This window comes from Psittacula echo, assembly GCF_963264785.1.
Source record: "Psittacula echo genome assembly, chromosome: Z".
NCBI classification, from domain to species: domain Eukaryota; kingdom Metazoa; phylum Chordata; class Aves; order Psittaciformes; family Psittacidae; genus Psittacula; species Psittacula echo.
Window position 1 is genome coordinate 40,814,933 of NC_137742.1, and position 23,196 is coordinate 40,838,128.

Genomic DNA, 23,196 nt, shown 5'->3' on the forward strand with positions numbered 1-23,196 from the left:
GACAATCTTTTGTTATTCATCTACCATATACACAACAATAATTTTGGTACACATCTTTGTATTACAGAATTCTGATCAGATGTCCCAGACAGACTTCAGGGTATCTCAGACAGCACTAACGTATTAGCACAAATAAAATCATATCACTTATTAGGTATATAAATCAGAGCCTGATCCTGGCACCAGATCTTTATGCACTCGAGGTCAAGAAAGATCAAGGGCGACATAGCTCTTCTGCTGCTTTATGAAGCAAGAGTTTTAAAGATGCAATAAGGCTACTGTCATGATACCGTACCAAGCTAGTACTCAGGGGCATCCAGTCTGTAATGACTGGTACTCCAAAGCTGCCCAGTTATTACTATATTTAGAATCTATCTCGATCATGAGCTAAAAGAAAACTGTGTGTATTATTCTGCTATTACAATATCAAGTTTTATTGTTTTCTCTAAACATCCTTGGACACTGCAACCCATGCCCTGGCATAAGCTGGCAGAGAAGATTTGCTTTAAAAAACTTAGTTAAGAACCAGAAAAGCTAGAAAACATATCACTGCTACCAAGTCAAACAATGTTTGTACTTAGCCATTCCCAAGCGACATCATTTCCTCAAGTAAGTGGAAGACTCTTGAGGAACTGTCTTAAAATTTCTGAGTTACAGGAAAGCATGTAGAAAAGGCCTGAATCTTATGGCAACCCCAGAGACAAAATAGGGTTATAATAATAAATGCTTCCAGAGTGAGATCCTGTTCAGTAAAAATGCTTGTGATGTCTTGCCTAGGGATGGAAGCTAAAGGTAGCTGTGAAAGAATCCTTGATGATATCCTTTAGCCTCACGCGAAAAAGAGGAAGACCTTCTCGAAGCAACTGAAGAAATTATATGCAAGGTTTAATCTTACTTCTATAATCTTACTTCTAAAGTGATCTCTAAAATATTGACTGTGTTGGATTACATAAAAATTCCTTGAGCAGAATAAAGGCCCATCTAGTCTTGTTTCCAGCAGAGGTCACATACATAAAGAACTGAAGATAATGACAAGTTTTCAGTTCTTCCCTCACATTGCATTCCGCATTGACTCTTTCTTTCCCATTAATTTGTCTAATCAGTATTCAAATGGATCAGATTAATGGTATCCGTAGTATGCTATGAAAATGAGTTCTACAGTTATAGAATGTAGGAAAAAATCCTCACTTTGGTTTATTTTAAAACTCTTACCTGGTGATTAAGAATTTGGAACAGCAACATAAATTATGAGAAAAAGGGAACAGTTAATCTTTTCTGTGTTATTATTTTTATGAACCTCTACCATATTCTACTGAAGTAATTTTTACAGGCTGAAAACTCTTATTTTATTAATGCAAATTCTCCATACTTTTGATTGTCTCTATATTACTCTTGCAGTTCTAGGATATTCTTTTTTAATTGAGAGAGTTGGAGTTACACCTCTGCTGAACTCTTTGCATTCAGTCAGTGGTATGATATCCTCTGTTGCTCTTTATTTCTGTATAGATAGTTTCCAACATTCCAGATGGTTTTATGAATGGCACTAAGAACTGAGAGGATATTTTCACAGAGCTAACCACAGTAATGTCAAGCTCTAAGCAATCACTAATTAATTTCCATCTATAGTGCTAGGAATGTTTTTCTCCTTTTCCTACTTTATATTTACTGAATTCATAATTCACGTACCATTCAGTATTATGAGACCTTATCAGATCTAATCTCCATTTGGAGTCACTGACTTTACAGAGAATAAAAGGACTATTTAACATCTAGTGAAAATTAGCTTTACCCCTAATGATTTCTGAAAATCTGCAGGCTTACCATCAATTAATAAAATACTTATGTGGAGTTAAAGCAAGTATAATGTAAGCCAATTTAGCTGTAATTCTAGTTTTAGAAGTATATTTATTGGAAGAGAGTATATACATATAAATTACAAATATATATTGTATATATGTTTATAAATGTGTAAGTATATATGTGTATAGATAATACATATACACTGTTATTGCAGTCTTCTAAGATATTTACATATGTGTTAGATATAAGAATTTATATTTTACATATAAAAAGATACAGTCTATATATATAGTACCCATAGATTTTTATGCACATATATATGTGTATGTATATATATATTTATATATATATATGTAAATGTTTGTCCAAATCTTCTAAGGTTTGGGGGGTTTTAGTAAACAGAGGGAAGAAAAAAATTCAATTTCTTTCTGATACTCTTGAAATTAATTAAAGTAACCTCAGAGAGCTGGCTTTCACATCTAATGACTACTCTACTATTAGGGGCCTGCTTATGTGACATTATGTAGTAGGAATTGAAAGACCTCATATTTGTAGGACTCTACAACCTATCGAGCTATTCTTTTCAAGCACTTTACCACTTGACCTCATCTACACTGAAAATCAAGCACTCATATGGAAAGTGATTCCTCCTTGACCCTTATGCAGTGGACAAAGAAAAACAACAGATCACCAGCATCTTTATAACCATCTCTCAGATACTGGGCAACCACTGCCATGTCCACGATTTGGCCTGAGTCAGCACTGTTGTCTGATGCAACCTGGAAGTTGTAGCTGGACTGTACAGGCATGACTGCTTTACCTCCATGGGGTATGGTGCATTGAAGTCAACTTCAGCTAATGCCCAGTCCGCACTCAGTGCACTGTCTGTTTTCCAGATCTCTTCATAAAAGCCAGTTGTGTCTCTCAAGTAAACAGTAAAAACAATGCTACTCTCCTGCTTAAGTTGATAATAGAAAGATAAGCAGCCAGACATTGGGGCCATGGTCTTTGGTGAGATTAGCTGTGCCACTTCCTGAAAATGTTTCACGTAAACAGAGTCCACATACATGTAGTGACCTAGAAGTACAAAAGAAACTTGCTATGAGGACACTCTTTAGAGGATACAACTAACAAGAAGTATCAGGAGATAAGCAGAAACTAGACATGTATTTCTACAACCTGGACAGTAATGGGTGATTCCTAGGAAATTTTAGTAGTTCTCAGGAGATTATTTTTTTCTACTTTCCTCCTATGTACAACCCAAAGTTGTTTGGCAAGATACCACTGACAAAAGTCAGTCTCAGCTCTTTCTTAAGTCTTTATTTGAGACATTTATATTAAAGAAAGTAATAAACTCTCTGAATTTTGGGAGCCATTCATAAAGGGAAAAAACCCAACAGAGTAAATTCCCTGCCTCCCAACAGCTCAATATAGTATTTAGTCTTTTTCCAAGTGCAGCTTTAACTGAGGCAACCCAGGTGAATGAATAAGACCACAAGCCATGTGTTTCCTCATGTTTTACTCAACAGTTCATTTAATATATGTCAAAGAATTTGGCAAATAACCTTTATTCTACACAATTCACTGCTTGTATAATTCTGCTTGGTCTATCTAAGATTTAGTTTCGAATTGTTTTATCTTTTGGGAGATGTTAATAAACAGAAAAATGCATTATAGGTGAGTAGACTGCTTCCTCCTCAACAGCCAATATGACTTGCAGGATTTTCGAAGGGTACAGCTTCTCAGACTTTGATTTTGGGAGAGCTATCTCAATTTAAATAAGACATATCCATGTGCATGGATATACCGTGCATCTGTAGTTTATCTACTTCTACACACCCAGAAGCACAGCATCAAACAGTACCAGTTGATGAATGGAAAAATGGTTCTTCACAAATGTCAAACTGACAGGGTGCTTCAACATGGACACTGCAAACTGTGCCATTAGGTTTGTATCTACACCTCTATGTTAATCAGCTAATAGTGTTCTCAAACCTGGAGGTGTCACTTCTTGCTTCATTCCAGTGGAAGGAGGGGAAAGGGCTTGCTTGGCTGTGGGACTGGTGACACTTCAGTGGGACTTGCCTGAGAAGTTCTGCACTTCACTTTTGCTCTGCAGCTTTACCACGTTTCGTAGCTTAATTATGATCTCCCTCACTGATGTACCTTCATAGTACAAGCCTTGCAAAAACAAGGCTCTTCTGTGACTATTGGCTTCTTGGGCTCTTCTCAGTCTGTAGTCAGCAGTGGAGGTTTGGTGTGAAAAACAAACACTGTGGCTACAAGAAAACAGATCCTTCCCATTTGGCAGTGTTTCCTATCACATGAAGTACTTTATTTAATAGGTAGAGCCACCGTCTGCTGCTGAAGTTGCGGTGAATTAAGCTTCCATCAAAATTTTACCAGCATTTAGGTGCTTCGTGGTGATACTGGGCCAGGCTGACACTCTGTACTCAACTCACACAATTGTGAAATAAATAAAGAGGCACAGCGGCATGAGTTAAGGAAAGAGAATCAGCCCTGCTCTTCATGATGCGATTCCTTGAACAAGGATGTCACATTGTCCGGGATGCACAGTGTCTTGCAGCAGCCAGATCTCCTGATTGTCACCTGCTGTGATTCTTCATGCACTACGTCAAACACTAAGATAACCCTCAACTCTTTTCTCTGACTATGTAAAATTTTTTCCTCTCAAAAAGATGCCTGGGACAAGTACTTCATACAGGGCAAGTGGCGAAAATCCTTCAAGTCTTTACAACATTCTGCCTCCAATGGGCTGTATTAACAGCACTACATTTAAATGAAAGAAACAAACCCCATAAACCGTGCAATTTAACCCTAGATTCTTCAAACATGTTTTAATACTTTAGCTGTGCTAGTCAACTTTCTCAAAGTCACTGGAAAGAAAAGCCCTTCCAGATGTACAGATCAGTGTTACAAGATCTTAAAATTTACTGTGGCCTGTACTTAGAATCCACAGAAAGAGAATTTCCCGCCACTCCATCCAAAATTTTATCCTTATTTAAGTAATTCTGAAGCCTAGCAAAGGACGTAGCAACCTTATCATAAAGCTTACAGGAAAGTTTGTGTAAACTTCTGCAAATTCCACCCATCTTCTTCTAATCCCCTTTTTTACATAAGTCATTCTTACCCTGCACCCCCCATGCCAGGAGAAAAGAAAGACTTCACATAATAATTTGAAGTATAAGAGTCAAACATGGATCTCAGACTCAAATTTCCCACTATACTCTGTTCTACATTTGTTGCTTACCCAGTTCACTGTTAAGTGTGTGGTCTTTGGGCAGGATGGACTGAGAATTACGAATGTTCCCTCCACCAACAAACCAGTTGACATTGGGGTTCCAGCGATTCACAAAGCCACAAAGATGATTTTCTTCAAAGTCGCATTCTGCAGTTACAGACATCACCAGCTAAGTGCACACATTTTCATCACAGAAATTGGAAGAGAGACTATTGCTATGTGCTAGCCTCACTTTACATATGGCAGGGCAAATAACACCTGTATTTACAGAACTAGACACAGCACTGAGCAGCTTATGAAAAAGGAAAAAAGCTTTGCCAATATATTTTGATCAGTATTAGACAAAATTCTCATTTCCATCCTTTTCAGTCTGATCTAACTTTTCATTATCTGGCAATATAGGACTGCTGTAATTTAGAACCAAATACACCACTTCATAGTATTAAATGGTGTGAGCAGAACTTCCACTTGTAAATCAAGGATGGCTAGAAACAAAGCAGGACTCATAGCGGTAATGGGACTGTTTTGTTTCCTTCACAACCAGAAGAATTGTGACAATTTGGTTGGAGTCCACCAGAGCTCCCCAGAAATGCAAAGGTCTCCCAGCCTCCTAGATACTGAACTTCTTTAGTGTTTTCGGCAGATGTCATGAGGAAATAGCAGTAAGTGTAAGTGTCAACAGAGTTTTCACTCTGCAGCCTTCAGGATGCCACTGTAAGGAAGCACAAGCAGGCAGACAGCAAAAGTAATGTCACAGCTGTTATGCCTAATATTTGCAGCAGTCTAGTTTTGTGAAAATGTACTACTTGTTTCTGCTTGAGCAATAAATAGCTTTAGAATCAATTCCTGTACGTGAAATGTCTATATATATCACAGAGATGGGTGAAGAAAACCCCGTATTAGTGTGTTCAACGTTAGCTTAAAAAATGTCTCTATATAAGGCAGCCTGCTTTTCAGTAAGGAAAAAGCCATTGCCTTTTTCCTAAACTTTGGCCTTTAATTCAGTTTTAAAACTGCTAACAAGGCTTTTTTTTTTTTTTTTTATTTTATTTTTTCTATGCAAAAACTGTGGTAGCTGAACAGTCAGTACTTACCAATACAATATCCAGGAGTTATTTTAATTTCAAAAACTGCTATGCTGGCAGATTTATCTTGTCCCATTTCACCTTCGAGTACAATCTGCACAATACAAACCAAACTGTAAATTTAGGGATTTGGTATTTCTATTACCACCCTGGGCATTTAAATGGGATAAACAGGAGAACAAATTAAATGTAGTGGGAGGCTCACCATCTCTGAAGTCAGAAAAGGTGCCTTTGCTGGAAGAGCTTGGCAGAAAGCATTAAAGATGGAGTCAGTGCCCTTCCTCAAGGACAGAAGGCCCAGTGAAGGACAAGAAGACAAGGCCAAAATGTCCCACGCTTCACATATGAGTATAGGACTCCAGATTCCTCAGGTGTGGCTATACAGGACATTATTGTGAGGGATGCGATAATGATGGGTTTGGGGTTGAAATACTGTCCTCTCAGCTTTTGAATCCCCCCACAAGCACACAGAGGACAGGAGTAAGTGCAGCTGCAGATCAAGATGTGGGAGATCCTTTATGTGCTACAGGATGCCAGGAGGTTCACAGGGCTGCTGTGAGGTGAGGCATCCTCACTCCATGGCTCAGCTGGCTGTGATTTCCCATGAGATGCGCCACACACTCACTGGAATGGCATCCACTGCCTCACTCACGCCAGCTCTGCTCGCTGATTTTAGGGACAGAGGGGTCAACTGGCTCACATGCCGCCAACAGTAGAAGTGAAAGCCCAGAACAGGGCCCAGGGTGGAAATGTTCGAGAAGCAGTTTGTACACCCCAACACGTGCACCAGACAGCCTGTGGTATTTTCTAAAACCAGGCTTACCTTGTACTTCTTTGTGCTGTTCATTAAATCCAAGCTAGCTATGAGCCAGCTATCTGAAGGCTCATTGGCTGACCACAGCAAACGGTCAAAGCTCTCTCCTTCCTGCCGCAGGTACAGGTTGAGCCTGGCAGGATCAGGTGAAGCCTCTGAAGTCATTGCTATCTGATAAATCAGTCTGACACAGCTCCATTCCTCAGAGTACAGCTCAGGGCTGGACAGCACTGCTTTCTCACCCTCGTAAGATGTATCCACAGAAATGTAATGTCCTGGAAACAGACACACATCAGAATAATAAATGTCAGCGGCTTTGCTTTTGCATCCCTGGACAGAAGTACTTATTTATAAAGGAATTGTTGTTCTGGGGCTAGATCAGGAGATTGAGACTGCTACTCATTTGTTAAACAAGTCATTTAACCTTTTGCTATCCCACTGTAGTCCCATAAACATCACTTCCTGTGCATGAAGCATTTTTAATTGCAATCCAAAAATTACTAGAAATCTTCACAGAAAGATGCTATATCAGTCTAAAGTAGATTATTAAGTAAGCATTGCTCTTCAGACCTGATATCTTTAGACAGACGATTTGGTTGACAAGATAATTTACACAAGCAGAAATATGCTGCAGGAATATTTAGTTGTTTTACAGATCAAAACTTTTAAATTCCATTTTTATAACTTACATGTTAAACCAGCACATAAAAAACACATTGCAGCCTGCAAACTGCACCCCTAAACCATTTCTGTTTTCAAAGAACAAAACTAGAAGGATACTCTTAAGTACTAAAATTAACATGCCTGTTGATTTGTAAAATGCTAAATGTAAAACTACATTTAAACATATCACAGTCTCAATGGGATTATTCTAAAATTACTCTCTGTGGGGATATTTTAGGAGCAGGGGATAAAACATAGCCTTCTTTATAAAAACAAACAAAAAAAAAAGGATGTGATGACAAGCTAAAAATGCACGAGGCAGCCAAAAAATGCCAAACATGTAGAAAAAGGAGGCAAAAGTAAATAAATCACAGAGAAACATAAGCCTGGCCCTGGTGATTTTACTAACATATCAAAACCAAGATCAGGAGGGTAAAACGTGATGCAGGAGTCACAGAAACCTGGAATGCAATGCATATCAGACAAATCCCATTCCTGATATTTATCCCTGATATTTATTATAAGAGCCGTCAGGACTGTGTTGAGTCAGTCCTTCATGCAGCAGAACATCACACTTATCTTCGCTGGACTCCCATAGACCATGTAATTCTTCTTCTTTAATCTCATTTCACTTGACCACAGAGCTTGTCTGTTTCCATACATATGTAAACGCTTGCGTAACTTGGACACATCAGCAGTCCAACTGATGTTAAATATATTGCTTGCCCTTGAGGCACACCCTCCTATCCCAAATCCTGCCTGAACCCTCCAACTCTACCAAGCCACCCTGGGGTTGCTTCCTAGGAGCTCCCCTATTGCCTTTTCATAAGTATTCTCTCCAATGTGAAAAAAACATCTGCGTGGACAGTCACCACCCCCCAGGGCAAAGAGCAGGTACAGATAAGTCCTCTCTCATGCACCTCCGGGAAGATGCCAGCAGCAGGCGCCAGATCTGATTCCTGAATCAACAACATCTGATTCCTCGGATAGTGCATGTTACTGCATCTCCCTGCATCCACTCCCTTTCTCACCTGCAGAGCATCCCATTTGTACCGTACATTTTTGTTTAACAGATGTAAGATAAATGATTGCTACTTACTTAAGGGGCAGATGCAGCCCCAAGCAGTATAAGGGATTGTGTAAATACAGAAAAGCTGCATTTTCTTTCCCTTTTTAGGGAATGGAATCTTTTTTGCCTCTTTGCGTTCTCTTTACATCTAATGTGTCTGGTTTCAGTCTCTTGGAGAAATACACAAATCACTGGTTAAGTACAAGTAACTTGTTACTGCAGGAGCATATGAAAGAAAAATAAACACAGGAATAAATATTTTAAAATAAGCACCTAATGTGCCTGCCAAATACTTAATCTGCCACGATGCAAAATGTGAGTGCATAAAATATCCACTTGCACACAGACACTCAGTTAGTTCGCAAGAGTTGGCACTGAGAGCATTTATTTGCTGGCATGTGCTACTCCGAAGATATGCATGTTTTTTTTCACATGCACAGAGGATAAAGAGAAATCACCAAGGCTCTATCAGAAGTCAAATTATTTCCACACGTTTGTTTTTAATTGATATAAGTGGCACTATCCAGTACAGATAAAGAATCTGTGTTTTCAGGCTAGTCTGAATTTGGATAATTTTGCTTACAAAGAAACCTACAATTCAAAATCCATGCCTGGCAATTTCAGTTTAGATTTCAGCCCTATTTTTGTCTGCGCTTCATGAGAAAACCCATAGGAAACAGCCTTCTTATAATACTCATCTTTCTTTTTTTTTTTCTCCTCAGAAATAAGTTAGCGTCAACACAAGAAAACACATTCACATGAAGACCTCAAATTACCAGCTATATGGCTTAAATGGCTGCCTAGCTTTAAGACTTGATTATAAGCAGGCTAAGGTTCTTCTATAAAAACAGTGATTTAAAAGAAAAAGAAAACCTTTTATGAATTTCCAGTTGGGATGGTTGCCTCTGTTTTCTGTCTGCTGTACACTTGCTCTCACTTGGTCTGATTCCCCACTGATATGTGAGCAAAGATTGTGAATTCTCTTTTTAATCAGGGGGGTGAGGGCTGCTTTTTTAATAAAGATTAATTTGACCCATTCATTAAGCCCAGAAATGAAGTGGTCTCATTCCTGACCTGCTGATAATTTTAGCATCTTCTGGAAGTTTAAATGTGCGATTGATCTGAAGTCAAAGGGAGCCCTGATAGAGATCTTCATGTGCAAGTTCAAATGCTTTGCTAATCAGGATCAGGAAGCCTGGCACTCCACAGTATCAAGCATAGAAAATGCTAAGGTTAAACTTCTTCCAAATGAATGCTGGCATTGACTGAATGACCTTTATACTAAACTGCATTTCACTAATAGTAATGACATGTGCCATTGCTGCAGAAAGGAAGGTCTCACAATGCAGACGTCAAGGGCTGACACAGAGCAATTGTGAGAGCAAATCAATGCAAAGAGAGGGCTCCTTGAAGTAAAGAAGTAGTTAACTTTCCACATGTGTTTGTGGGAGTAACAGAAGGATATTTAGCAGTCTGTGGAGAAACTGATGAATGCACAGTGCTACCGCCTGAAATCTCTCATTAAAAATGTTAACATGCAGCTTCATTTCCAGCAGCCTTCCAGTATCTGAAGGGGGCTACAAGGGTACTGGAGGGGGGCTCTTCATCAGGGTCTGTAGTGATAGGACGAAGGGTAACGGGTTCAAATTTAAGCAGGAGAGATTTAGATTAGATGTTAGGAAGAAATTCTTAACTGTGAGGGTGGTGAGGCACTGGCACAGGTTGCCCAGAGAAGCTGTGGATGCCTTACCCCTGAGAGTATTCAAGGCCAAGCTTGGAGCAACGTGGTGTAGTGGAAGGTGTCCCTACCTGTGACAGGGGGGTTGGAACTAGATGATCTTAAGGCCCTTTCCAACCCAAACCATTCTATGATTCTATGATTCATTTTGCAGTATACCATACCATCTTTTTTCCTCAAAATCTTCCTCCTCCAAATGCCCATAGCACTTAATGTATAGCCATCATTCAGGAGTTAGCAAAGGAGCGCTTCTCTTCAAAATCACAGGAAAGCAAAGAAGGGTAGTCACAAAATGCTAGGAAAAGCCTGATGAAACACACAGAAACACAAGCATACAATTTCTCGCAATTACTTGCTTAGTGGGTAGATGTAGCCTGAAGCAGTATAAGGGGCTGTGCAAATACAGGAAAGCTGCACTTTGTTTCCATTTTTAGGGAATGGCATGGGGACATTGTCATTATGGTGAAGATACCATACAAACTCCTTTGCAGATGAGAAAAGCTAGGGACCTTTGGTTAACAGGCAGCAGTTCCTTGGTGAATGCAAACACAACCAGAAGACAGAGGAGAAAAGGCACTCTCAGATGTATTTCCCTTACCACTCACTACTCAGGCTTGGTGTGTAATGCACTTTTTACCCACATTCTGCAATGGCTTTTTACCTACAGTGTAACTTCACTCTCTTCTCCTTGACAGTTGAACCAAACTGCACAGGACCAAGCATGTGTTCAATTTACATTCTCCATGTCTAAGCAAAATATTGAGCCCAGGGGGGATTAGGACCCAGTGTTTCCAACCTACCCCTCCGCAATGGAACTGCACTGCAGCGGTAAGACTCACAAAATGAAACCTTTAAAATCCATCTGTATGCATGTATCTCATCTCACTGCTCTAATAAGCGGTTCCGTAGAGAGTCTCCTTCAGTTACAGCTGGTGATACATCATGAGTCATCCACCCATATTTTCCATATATATATATATATAAATTTACTTACTAAATAAGCATCAATACATCAGTCAACAGTGATTGCATCAATGGCTTAGGTCAAGGGGGGCTGAGACCAGCAACACTACTTCTTCCTCACAACAGTGCAGAAACTACACTGATTGCTTTCTCTGTAAATAACACAAACACAAAATGCCAGACAACGGCCAATGAACTAAACCAAATTCCACTGACAAATGAAAAAAAAACCAGCTGGGATAACTAAAATTACCAGCTAGCTTTTAAATGATATATTTCCTCTGTAAAAATTTGGGAGGGTAACCACAGATATGTTAGACCCTTCATGGGGTTTATATCTGACACAGCTGTTTTCTTAGTTCAGCAACAGTGTAGCTTTGTAAGAAAAACTGCATATAAGCAGTGAGCTACAAGAGAAACAGTATTAGGGAAATGCAAATCAGGAAAAGCCTGGGATTTACATTTGGTTAGGCACTCATTTATACAGAAAAGTTGCAGGAAGTGACTTAAAGTTGCCAGTCATGTTTGGGTTTTCTCTGTACTTCCCATACAGAAACAGGAAAGAAGAGTTTTCCAGGGTTTCTTAAGACACAAATTAATCCAAACCCCTTCTCTGGAATCTCAGTGCCTGGATTTTAGGCCATGGCTTTATTTTACACAAGCTAAAAAGCAGTAAATTTTTTAGGACCTATTAAACCTTCTTAAATCTCCAGGAAAAGTTAGTTAAAACTGTTACTGATATTGCTGGGCACACGTAATTTTGCAAGTGAAGTTTGCACGTGGACACTATGCTTGGGTATATGTGAGGTTTAGATGAAGCTTCAGAGTTTGAACAAGAACACAGAAATTTTACCAGCTACTTCTCATGAGATTGTGGGTGAACCTAGGAGAAGGCTGGTGGCACTGCCTAGGAAAGCTTCAGAATCAACACTCTGCTTTTCATTCAATTTCTTTCCAGTAGAATGCAAACTTTTCAACTAAAGTGGACATTTTTTGCTCATAATTTGTCTTGAAAAACAGTACTGTGTGGGTCAATGTTAAATTTGTCCATCTATGAAAAGCTGAGATTTTCTGAAAAAAATCCTTCCTCTAATCAGGAACAGTCACCATGCATTTTGTTAAGGCTTTTTGGAGGAAAGAGGGATGGTTGGGGGGTGAGGTGCATTATTTTTTTTCAGTATTTTTTAGGCAGTGCTTTGGGAAGCAAAGAATTTCATTAGCAAGTGACTATTCAGTTGGAAGGAAAGGATTTGTGCTACAATTCCGTGAAGAAAGTAAAAGAAATCATGAAACCGATCAAACGCACAAAAGCCTGCACAAATACTTAATCAAGGCCTACGATGTTGTGGAGGGGGGCACATCCCCACTGGGCAGCCTTGCCTACAGTGTCACCAAACCTGATGCATCAAAAACCACTAAGACCTCTTGTCACAGTACCAGCAGTGCATCCCAGGCAGCTGGACAAAGCATCGCCTCTCACCACTGGTGCTGGACTGTAGGAGGAGGTCTGTCAACCACTCAGGCCCCCAGGGGGTCTTCCCATAGCATCTCCCCAGCTGGATCTGGCAGACGGGGAAGTGCTGCAGCAGTGGTCCACTCTTGTGAGTCGGTGTTTAACCACTTCTCCCTGGCCCTCAGGCGACTTGTGGCAGCAGTTCCTCCCCTGGACAGATAGATGCATATGGGGTGCAATGCACACAGGGCTGAGCAGCAAAGTCTGGCCCATGAGGGTACAGGCTCAGTCCAGTGTGGTGCCATGATTAAAGCTACTTGACTCTGCAGGGCATAACTGGTATTCTCATTCCCTTCAAGCCACAGATTCACACCAGAAGTACTGCATGGTATACGCTGGGACCAATTAGTGTTGTCATCATAGGAAACCTCCTTGTCTCTTTTGTGGTTTGTCAAAATCAGCTCTGTGAAAATAGCTGAGGCATGGAGAAGCAGGAGGTGGTCTGTATTTGTTGTCTGCAGTGACTGCTATATACTGCTACTGTGAAGCTCTTCCTTCTCTTCTGTGTCTACAGGGGTACCCCAAGCCTAAAGCTGTCACCTTTCTGAAGCAAAAGTCCATGTTCCCGCCCGGCTGCTGCCAGCTGCCTGAACCCTTATCTCTGCCCAGCCAGGGAGGGCACCTGTGAATCCCACTAAATCTGCCCCTGCACTGCTCAGCTTCTTCAGGGGCAAGAACAGTGATTCCAGACAACTTCCACAGAGCTGAGCAGTATTTATGTAAAACAAAGGCATTCTGTACAAAAGCACGGCCTCCAGTGATGAACACTGCAGCACTCACACACCTTCCTCCTGCAGGACTGACAGCCCTGGCAACTGGAGCTCCCCAGAAGCTTTCTCACAAGCTCACCTTACTTTACTGCCCGCAGAGATTTATCATTTGACACTTTGTGTGCCACTGCCACCAGACCAGGCAAGAGAGGTCATGGTTCCCAGCCACGAGGGGATGAATCTTCAAAGGCTCCTATTCTTTCCCAGAGGAGGGCTTGGATTAACTACCAGCTCCAGCTCCTGCCCTGTCCTTTGCTCCCCAGAAAGTTCAGAAATACAGCTGTTAGCAAGCCTGCCAGAAACCATAAAAGTAATACAATCAGCCCTGAAACACTCTGTGACTGTGGCATCTGGTCACAGCTACCACCATACTGGCAAAACCTTCCAGCTTCCATCCGCCAGGTTGCCTATGAATGTCTGGCACAAGTCCAGCTTGTATTGCCTCTTTCTGTCGCTGATTTAGAGGAGTTGCTCCACTGCACTTGGGATGCTTGAACTTGTGAGAGCTTGCTGGGAACAGCTGGGTCCTCTTTGTGCCCTACCTCTTGAGGCATCATGCACACATTATATCAGGTCTCCTGTTTGTTCTGAACACAGCCATGTGGGTTTGTTTTTGTCCACAATGACCTCACAGATTTTTATATGCTTTTCAAGTCTTCTTTCTTTGTGTTCCAAATGACACATCAGCTATTGCTCACACCACTTGGTTCTCCTTTTCATGCTGTTCATTACATAATTTTGACAACTTTCTATCTGCTGACACAAAGGCTGCCAGGTCCTTCTCTGCTATCTCCAGTTTCCCTTGCATCAGCTTTTTCAAAAAGCCTTTTGTGTGATTTCTTTCAGCTGGTACACTTGAGCAGGATGTAGGTGAGATTTGGAGACACAAGACTCTGCTGTGGATTTCTGAATTGGAAGCAACTCAGAAAAGCTTTTTCTTTATTCTTTGGCATCCTAAATCAGTTTCTGTTGTTCCCAGTGAACAAGGAATATTAAAGACAGAAACAAGATAAAGTGGAAATCATCATGCATCTATATTTTCACAGTACTCATCTCTTTTATTACTAGCTCTATTCCTTTGCTAAATCATGTTTCCACCAGGATCAAGCACACAGGAGAAAGCACTGTGATAGCTTTTCCAGCACAGCTGCTTGTCCTGGCAGAGTGCATCACTGGGCTGCCATCCTTCAGCAAAGAGTATGTAATTTCACTCCTATAGTATTCCCTTGCTTTATGTTGTCATGTAGTATGAGTACGAGTATGTAGTATGAGCTCTGTTGTGTATTATGTGCTGAACATGTCTCAGCCTGCAGAAGGCAAACCTACACAGCCATAGTCCACACAACAATGGCACTTTTCTGAAATGAAACCTGTCAGATTTGCAACCCAGACCAAACTGCTGGCTCACATCCCATAGGGGAACCAAAATGAGGAAGTTGGAGAGTCAAACCATGAGATAAGGGACGTCTCATTTTGTTTCTCCTCGAACCAGAGTGACGAGCACAGTCACGGCAGTAAGAGTTTGAGAGAGGTAAGAAAGACATACTCCAACCCCATCAGCCCTGATTTGGTCGTTGCATGTCAGGATTTACAATAATCTGGAAGATCATGCTCTTCTGCTTCAAAAGCGAAGAATTCATGGTTGATAAACTTCCTTGGTATGCTCCAAAGGGGTTAAACTAAAAGCCCATGGTGCTCACATCTAAGCAAAACTCTGAAGAAAAACTGCCCTCAGTCAGGGAAGCAGGAACACTCTGGTCACAGCAAGCAGCAGCCTGGGAGGGAGAGGACAAGAGAGCCTTGGAGCCAGGGTGAACAGGAACAGAAGTTTGCCCAGCATGACTTGGCTTAGGTGCATGAGAGAGCATGCATGAGATCTCAGCATGCAGGGAGGGTCCTCAGCCAGGCTGCAACACTGCCCATGGAGAATGAAAAACCCTCAACCAGTAAACTTCTGGAGTGCATCTGCAACTATTCAGGGAAACACTATGAAAGCAAAACTTTCTACTGTACGGATCTGCTCACTCTGTGTCTCTCAAATCACTTGGCCTACTGCACTATCCTAAAGAACAGCTCATCTACCTAAACACTTGTCTGTCTTTCCCAGCTACAAGAGATTAAGTAATAAAATGTAGCTTTTCCACACAAGTCTTGTTCCTCCAAGGAAAGTTGCAAATGTGCTTTCCTATAGAAATTATATTTGCTCTCGTATTCACCTGAGCCCTAGGTCCTACACAGACTGAAAAAATACTTGAAATAGTTATCTGGTTTCACTGGTTTCAAAAGTCCTGAGTGAGTTCAGTTTCCTGCTTTCCATAAAACATTTTCATTTTATACTCCTTTTTTACACCAGAATCGTTAGGATAGAATCATAGAATCATAGAACAGTTAGGGTTGGAAAGGACCTTAAGATCATCTAGTTCCAGGCCCCCTGCAGGGACACCTTACACTAAACCATGCCTAACAGGCTCATGGTGGGCTCTTCAGACATCTCATGTCACAAAATATAGATCTGCTAACAGATGAGGTTCATATTTATATCCATGTCCTGAAATAGCTGGCTACAGTGTGCTTACAGGTGAGCTACTCAGGTCACCTGAGGGAACCAGCCTAACCACACCATCAGTTTCCAAAACCTGCTGGAGGTTTCTGTCCTGTAACTAGTTTATCACCACTGCTGCTGTAGCAGCCCCTTAGCTGCTGCTGTGTTTACTCAATGGTCACTCTCAAGTAATCCACTCTAAGCAAGAAAGCAGCCTCAGTGACCCATCTGCCCAGCAAGCTTCATCCTGGACCACAAACACAGAATGGTGAAGATTCAGCATCTGCAACCACTAAACCTGCAGCAAGCAATACATCTATTGATGTTGAACATCGCAACCACCAGGACCATGGCTAGTATTTCCTGGAGTTCTGCAAAACTGCACCCATCAGTTAGCCGCTTCAAAGATCAACACTGCCAGCTTCAGTCTACCAGGGATGCTTCTAGGCTTGCAGTCCTGTACATCAGTCCTGCCTGGCAGGCAGGTGGTAGCAACAGAAGACGTGTGTGAGTGTGTACAACGCAGAGCATGCCAAAATCCACAGAACTGGAGAATGGGCTTTTCCAAGGGTTTATCGAAACAGCCCCAGGTTAGATAACTATAATCTCTAAAACATCTCATGCACATTTTAAGGGAACGGAAAGTAGTTGTACATTTAATCCTGAAATCTGCATGTGCCATTTGCACTTTAAGTATAGCCTGTTGTACCACCACATTCACTAGGTATCAAATCCCTTATGTCCAGAGGTGTCTGCCAAAAGATTTTGCATTCAAGTATAACAGACCCAGCTTCCCGCCTCTTCCCCTTCAAGCAGAAAGTACACTTTGAACGATACATATTCATACTCGATGGTAGAGTACATCCATTGGTAGCTGAGCATGGGGCTGTAGTCATAACCCTACTCCTTTAAAGGCGCTCCATTCAAAAAAACATGAATGATAACATTTGGCTGAGTACCCTTAAACAGAAACTGTTTAAATTGGCAAAATTAAGTAAGAAGCTAATTTTGCAGCCCAGGAAGCCTAGAATTCAATCTATCAAAGCTATTCTGAGCTTTGTTTTTAATTCTTCGATTATTACTCTCTATCCCTCTTTGCTGAGTGAATAATCTTAAAAATATGAAATGATACAAATCAAAAGGCAGGAATGAAAGTTTGCTCTGGGTTGTTTGGGTTTTTTTTTTTTGTTTGGTTGGTTTTTGGTTGTTTGGTTTGGTTTGGTTTGGGATCTTTTTCCCCAAAAAAACCCTTGCATGTATTCATTGATCCCATAAAGACTTTATAGTTTTTACAGGGATTGCAGAAAACTGGGCATTGATAAATTCAGTGCTGGTCTCAAAACTCAGAAGCTCACAAAGCATTTTACAGGATGCTGTGGGCCTCTGTGGGAAGGAGCCCTATGGCTCCCTCTCCTTTGCCTCAGTAGCTGCAGTCTCTAGTACTGGAAGGAGATTCAGTTGTGGAGCTTTGGACAACCCAGAATTATGTTTGTAAGGATGACTTTGTATCAAAAGCAAAAAAACACCTCCTTGTGCAAACTCCAGTCTAAGGGAACAGTAAGAAACAGATGTCAAAGAATGTTGTGAATGTTTAGGCATTTAGGAGATTTAGAAGCCAGTATTTTGCTTTCCACAAGGTATCTAACTGCTGACTGTAGTCAACAGAGTTCTGATAATTTTAGCTTTGCTGGGCTTTGTTTTAATTAAAACAGCCAGTCAAATTCTTCTTTGAGAGTGAGTCCAAGTCAGTGAACCACCCTATACATCTGAATTCTTCTCAGGCCATTGGATGTTACCCTGAATATGCAGAGGGCTCTGCCATCTCTCTGGCCCAGTCCACTCTTAACATGTCTGTCACGTTGTGGTGGCCTCTCTGTTTCCTCTCACTAGGCAATGGTCAACAAATAAATTCCTCCAGGCAGCCATTTCACACGCTCTCCAGCTGCCCAGGGGCACTTGTCATCACAGATGATCAGACAGGCCCCAAATATTTGTGTTTGTTTGGGTTTTTTTTCCAAGATGACTTCAGAAGTGAAAGTTTTGGCAAATTTCAGCACTTACTGTAATGACATTCCATTGAATATTTAGTAATAACCTCAGGCATTTGCTTGCAAGGGTATTTATAATATTATATTTGATCTATATGAGACAAATTTATCAAGATAGAAATAGCACTTGGGATACAAACTGGTCATTGGGAAAAAATCTATCAATCTGACCCTGCCAGTTCATGACACTGTTTCCTAGAGGATATCCCCTCTGACTCCAATTTTGCTGCCAAAGTAAGTAAAAGCTTAATTACTTTCCAAAGTATTAGAGTTTATAGGCCCTCATTTTTTTTTATTATTTTTTGGTTTTCCCCGACTGGATTATTGTCTATTAGGCCTCTTTCTAGTTAGTTTAGTTTACATCCTAAAAATAGCCTAAGATGATCACCCAGATGTTAGTGAACTTTAGATAGATCCATAAAAGACCATTTAGATTAATTTACCTTTGCGCACTTGGGCTGCCAAATCTCACTGGGCACTTAACACTACCCACATGGCACAGTTCCCTTGCAAATGTGCACCCTGATTTATTGTTCACAATGTATAAATGTATAAATGGGGGATTTTAACTTCCCTGATGTTTGCTGGAAGGACTACTCAGCAACCCAGCCACAGTCCAGGAGGTTCCTCCAGTGTATGGATGATAACTTCCTCATCCAAATGGTGGATGAGCCAACCAGGAGAGGAGCGCTGCTGGATCTCATCCTCACTAACAAGGAGGGGCTGGTTGAAGCAGTAAAGGTTGAGGGCTGCCTTGGCTGCAGCGACCACGAGATGGTGGAATTCAGGATCTTGTGTGGTAGGACCAGTACAATAGCAAGTAGAATTGCAACCCTGGACTTTAGCAGGGCAAACTTTGGCCTTTTCAAGCAATTGCTAGGGGAAATCCCATGGGCAAGGCTGCTTGAAGGTAAAGGGGCCCAAGATAGTTGGTTGACATTCAAGAATTGCTTATTCCGAGCTCAAGAGCAGAGCATCCCGACACGTAGGAAGTCAAGGAAGAGGGCCAAGAGACCTGCGTGGCTAAATAAGGAACTGCTGGGTATGCTCAAGTGGAAGAGGAGAGTTTATAGGTCATGGAAGGAGGGGCTGGCCACTTGGGAGGAATATAAGGCTGCTGCTAGAGGATGTAGGAAGGCAGCTAGGATGGCTAAGGCCTCCTTAGAATTAAATCTGGCGAGAGGGGTCAAGGACAACAGAAAGAGCTTTTTCAAATACATAGCTGATAAAACTAACACCAGAGGCAAGGTTGGCCCACTGGTGAACGGGATGGGTGCCCTGGTGACAGAAGATACAGAGATGGCAGAGTTATTGAATGCCTTCTTTGTCTCAGTCTACTCTGCCGGAGGCAGTCCTGAAGAGCCCTGTACTCCTGAGACCTCAGATGAAGTCAGATCACTGGAGCAGTTTGCCTTAGTCGACGAGGAATGGGTTAGAGACCAGTTGAGCAATCTGGACATCCATAAACCCATGGGTCCAGATGGGATGCACCCGCGGGTGCTGAGGGAACTGGCGGAAGTCATTGCTAGACCACTCTCCATCATCTTTACCATTGGAGAGGTGCCTGAGGACTGGAGGAAAGCAAATGTCACTCCAGTCTTCAAAAAGGGCAAGAAGGAGGAACCGGGTAACTATAGACCGGTCAGCCTCACCTCCATCCCTGGGAAAGTGATGGAACACCTTATCCTTGGTGCCATCTTAAGGCATATCAAGGATAAGAGGGTTATGAGGTGCAGTCAACATTGCTTTACCAAGGGGAAGTCATGCTTGACCAACCTCATAGCCTTTTATGAGGAAATAACATTGTGGATGGATGATGGCAGAGCGGTGGATGTGGTCTACCTTGACTTCAGCTAAGCATTTGACACAGTCTCCCACAGCATCCTCATAGCTAAACTGAGGAAGTGTGGTCTGGATGATCAGGTAGTGAGGTGGACTGCAAACTGGCTGAAGGAGAGAAGCCAGAGAGTTGTAGTCTGTGGGGCGGAGTCCAGTTGGAGGCCTGTATCTAGTGGAGTGCCTCAAGGGTCAGTATTGAGACCAGTATTATTTAATATATTCATCAACGATTTAGATGAGGGAATTGAGTGTACTGTCAGCAAGTTTGCTGATGACACTAAGCTGGGAGGAGTGGCTGACACGCCAGAAGGCTGTGCTGCCATCCAGCAAGACCTGGACAGGCTGGAGAGTTGGGCAGGGAGTAACTTGATGAAATATAACAAGGGAAAGTGTAGAGTCCTGCATCTGGGCAGGAACAACCCCAGGTTCCAGTACAGGTTGGGGAACGACCTGTTAGAGAGTAGTGTAGGGGAGAGGGACCAGGGGGTCCTAGTGGATGGCAGGATGACCATGAGCCAACACTGTGCCCTTGTGGCCAAGAAGGCCAATGGCATCCTGGGGTGTATTAGAAGGGGGGTGGTCAGTAGGTCGAGAGAGGTCCTCCTTCCCCTCTACTCTGCCCTGGTGAGACCGCATCTGGAATATTGTGTCCAGTTCTGGGCCCCTCAGTTCAAGAAGGACAGGGACGTGCTGGAGAGAGTCCAGCGCAGGGCAACTAAGATGATTAAGGGAGTGGAGCATCTCCCTTATGAGGAAAGGCTGAGGGAGCTGGGTCTCTATAGTTTGGAGAAGAGGAGACTGAGGGGTGACCTTATTAGCGTATATAAATATATAAAGGGGGAGTGTCACGAGGATGGAGCCAGGCCCTTCTCAGTGGCAAACAATGATAGGACAAGGGGTAATGGGTACAAACTGGAACACAAGAGGTTCCACTTAAACTTGAGAAGAAACTTCTTCTCAGTGAGGGTGACAGAACACTGGAACAGGCTGCCCAGGGGGGTTGTGGAGTCTCCTTCTCTGGAGACATTCAAAACCCGCCTGGACACATTCCTATGTAACCTTATCTAGGTGTTCCTGCTCTGGCAGGGGGATTGGACTAGATGATTTTTTGAGGTCCCTTCCAATCTCTAACATACTGTGATACTGTGATACTGTGATGTAATCAAAGGACCTCGAAAGGCCCAGCAGATCCAACCCTGCATCCTCCCACCTATCTGTTAGTACCCAACAGTGAACCCAGACGGATGCGCAGGGAAGAATTAAGTGCAAAGTGAGCACATGAAGATCCTCGCCCGTGCCCTCCCAGCCAGCCCCTGCTGCCATTTTTCAGTGTGCAGGACTGCCTGAGGTGGTTGTGGTATCCACTGTAGCAATGGATGAACAGCATGTATGTATCCTGAATAAAAAGAAACCATGCAGAAAATAAAGCCTGCAGAAGCAACTTTGCTCTATCATCTACCAGGCTTTGTGTGGTCTTTCTAAAAACAGTCCAGTTTTTCTGAGAAAGCCTTTTAGTGTCATGTGTGCCATAAAGTATAGTTCAGAAGTTATCTGAGACAAAGCAAATGCTGGAACAGTTGAAGGTGTAACCAAGGTTCACACAGAGTCAATGAACACATTCAGTACTGGTCCCGACACATTTTCTGCATGTTTACGGTTTCCCTAGGAACAGTGAATTCTCTGCTGGAGTATTTTCTGCAAACACACAGCCTTTAGGGGGGAATTGGAGTCAGGAGCTCATGCTGCACACATGCAAGTGCTCCCATACACTGCTTTCCGCACTTGACAGCGCTGGCTGAAGCCCTTGCATGCCTGGCTGGTCACTGGCAGTGACTCACTGCTTTGTTTCTGGTGTCAAGAAACTTGTCCCAGCAGCTGATCCCACCAGTTTCGCCTGTTACTCTGCAGAGACAGGAACTTGTGCTGCCTGCCCACAGAGAAAGCTCACTGTTTACAGAAGAAATTTGCAGTTGTACTCGCCCAAAATGTATCAATGGAGATCTCTGGGATTACAGAGGCAATTAACTCCTTATTACATGTTAACAAGCGATTAGACTGGCTCCACAACCTTTATTTTAGGTTCAAATATCACACAAAAGCTGCCATTCTCTTAAAAGTGAAAGTGTAGGATTATATTTTGCAGCCTCTACTTCAAGCTATAAACCAAACAACATTGACAGCTGCAGTGCAAGTCATACACAAGACACATTTGCCATGGAATATGTTATCAGTGCAGCTTTCTGACATGGTCTTCAGCCTCTCCCTTTAATGTGGAGAAAGACCCCTTTCCACAGCACAGAGAGGTTGAAAATCCCAGAGCTGCTGTTCCTCCTCCCCACCTCAAAAGCTGACAGTAAACTAGGCCAGAAGAATAGATGCTTGCCAAGTTTCATCTTGGAAAACAAGTGAAATATCTATGACCCTTGGGAACTTGGGGGAAACAAAAAAAAAAAAAAAAAAAAAGAAGAAGACAACTTTTCAATGTGTGATACTGAAATAACCCAAAATACTGAGCCAGTATTCCTGTAACCGCGGGTGCTCTGAGGGAGGAAAACACAAGGTCTCACACACCAGTCGTCAAAAGGCTGATCTCTGACACTACCAAGAAGCTGATTCGAGCTGATGTAGTATACAGTAATCATCTAAGGATAAAAATATTCACATTCATAATTTAGCAAAAAAGTAAATTCACAAGATCACTGCAACCAGAACTTTGCTATTTGGTTTGGGGTTTTTTTCATTTGAAAAAGAAAAATTATAATGACGGGTGTGTGTCAATGTAGTACACCGTGCAGACAGGTAACTACATTTTCTGCAAATTTTTAAGAATCAAAAAAATCAATGCTTTTTTGAGCAAGGGATACAAGCACATAACACAAGGAAAGCGGCCAATGAGATATTCATATACATGGTTGTTCCTTTCTTTTAAAAGTGCTCTGTTTTGTTTCCTTTTCCACAGGAATTTATTTTTTCCCCCCCCATCCTGGCTTTTTAGAAATCCTTTTTAAAACAAAAAATCAAAGTCTGCAATATCTTTTATATTTACACATAAAGGAATTGTTCCTTTGTTATGCTTCTGACTCTCAAGGC

The 23,196-nt window shown here is 42.0% G+C and overlaps 1 protein-coding gene across 1 annotated transcript in view; it reads right to left on the minus strand.

Moving 5' to 3' along the window:
* Positions 1 to 23,196, minus strand: part of MAMDC2 (MAM domain containing 2) — a gene marked incomplete at both ends in the record, with an annotated part of 66,188 nt that overhangs the window by 26,123 nt on the left and 16,869 nt on the right. Inside the window, 4 exons of the mRNA XM_080637467.1 lie at positions 2,621 to 2,877; positions 5,072 to 5,209; positions 6,157 to 6,241; positions 6,971 to 7,236. Coding sequence (XP_080493593.1) covers positions 2,621 to 2,877; positions 5,072 to 5,209; positions 6,157 to 6,241; positions 6,971 to 7,236 — 746 coding nt within the window. The remainder of the gene's footprint in view (positions 1 to 2,620; positions 2,878 to 5,071; positions 5,210 to 6,156; positions 6,242 to 6,970; positions 7,237 to 23,196) is intronic.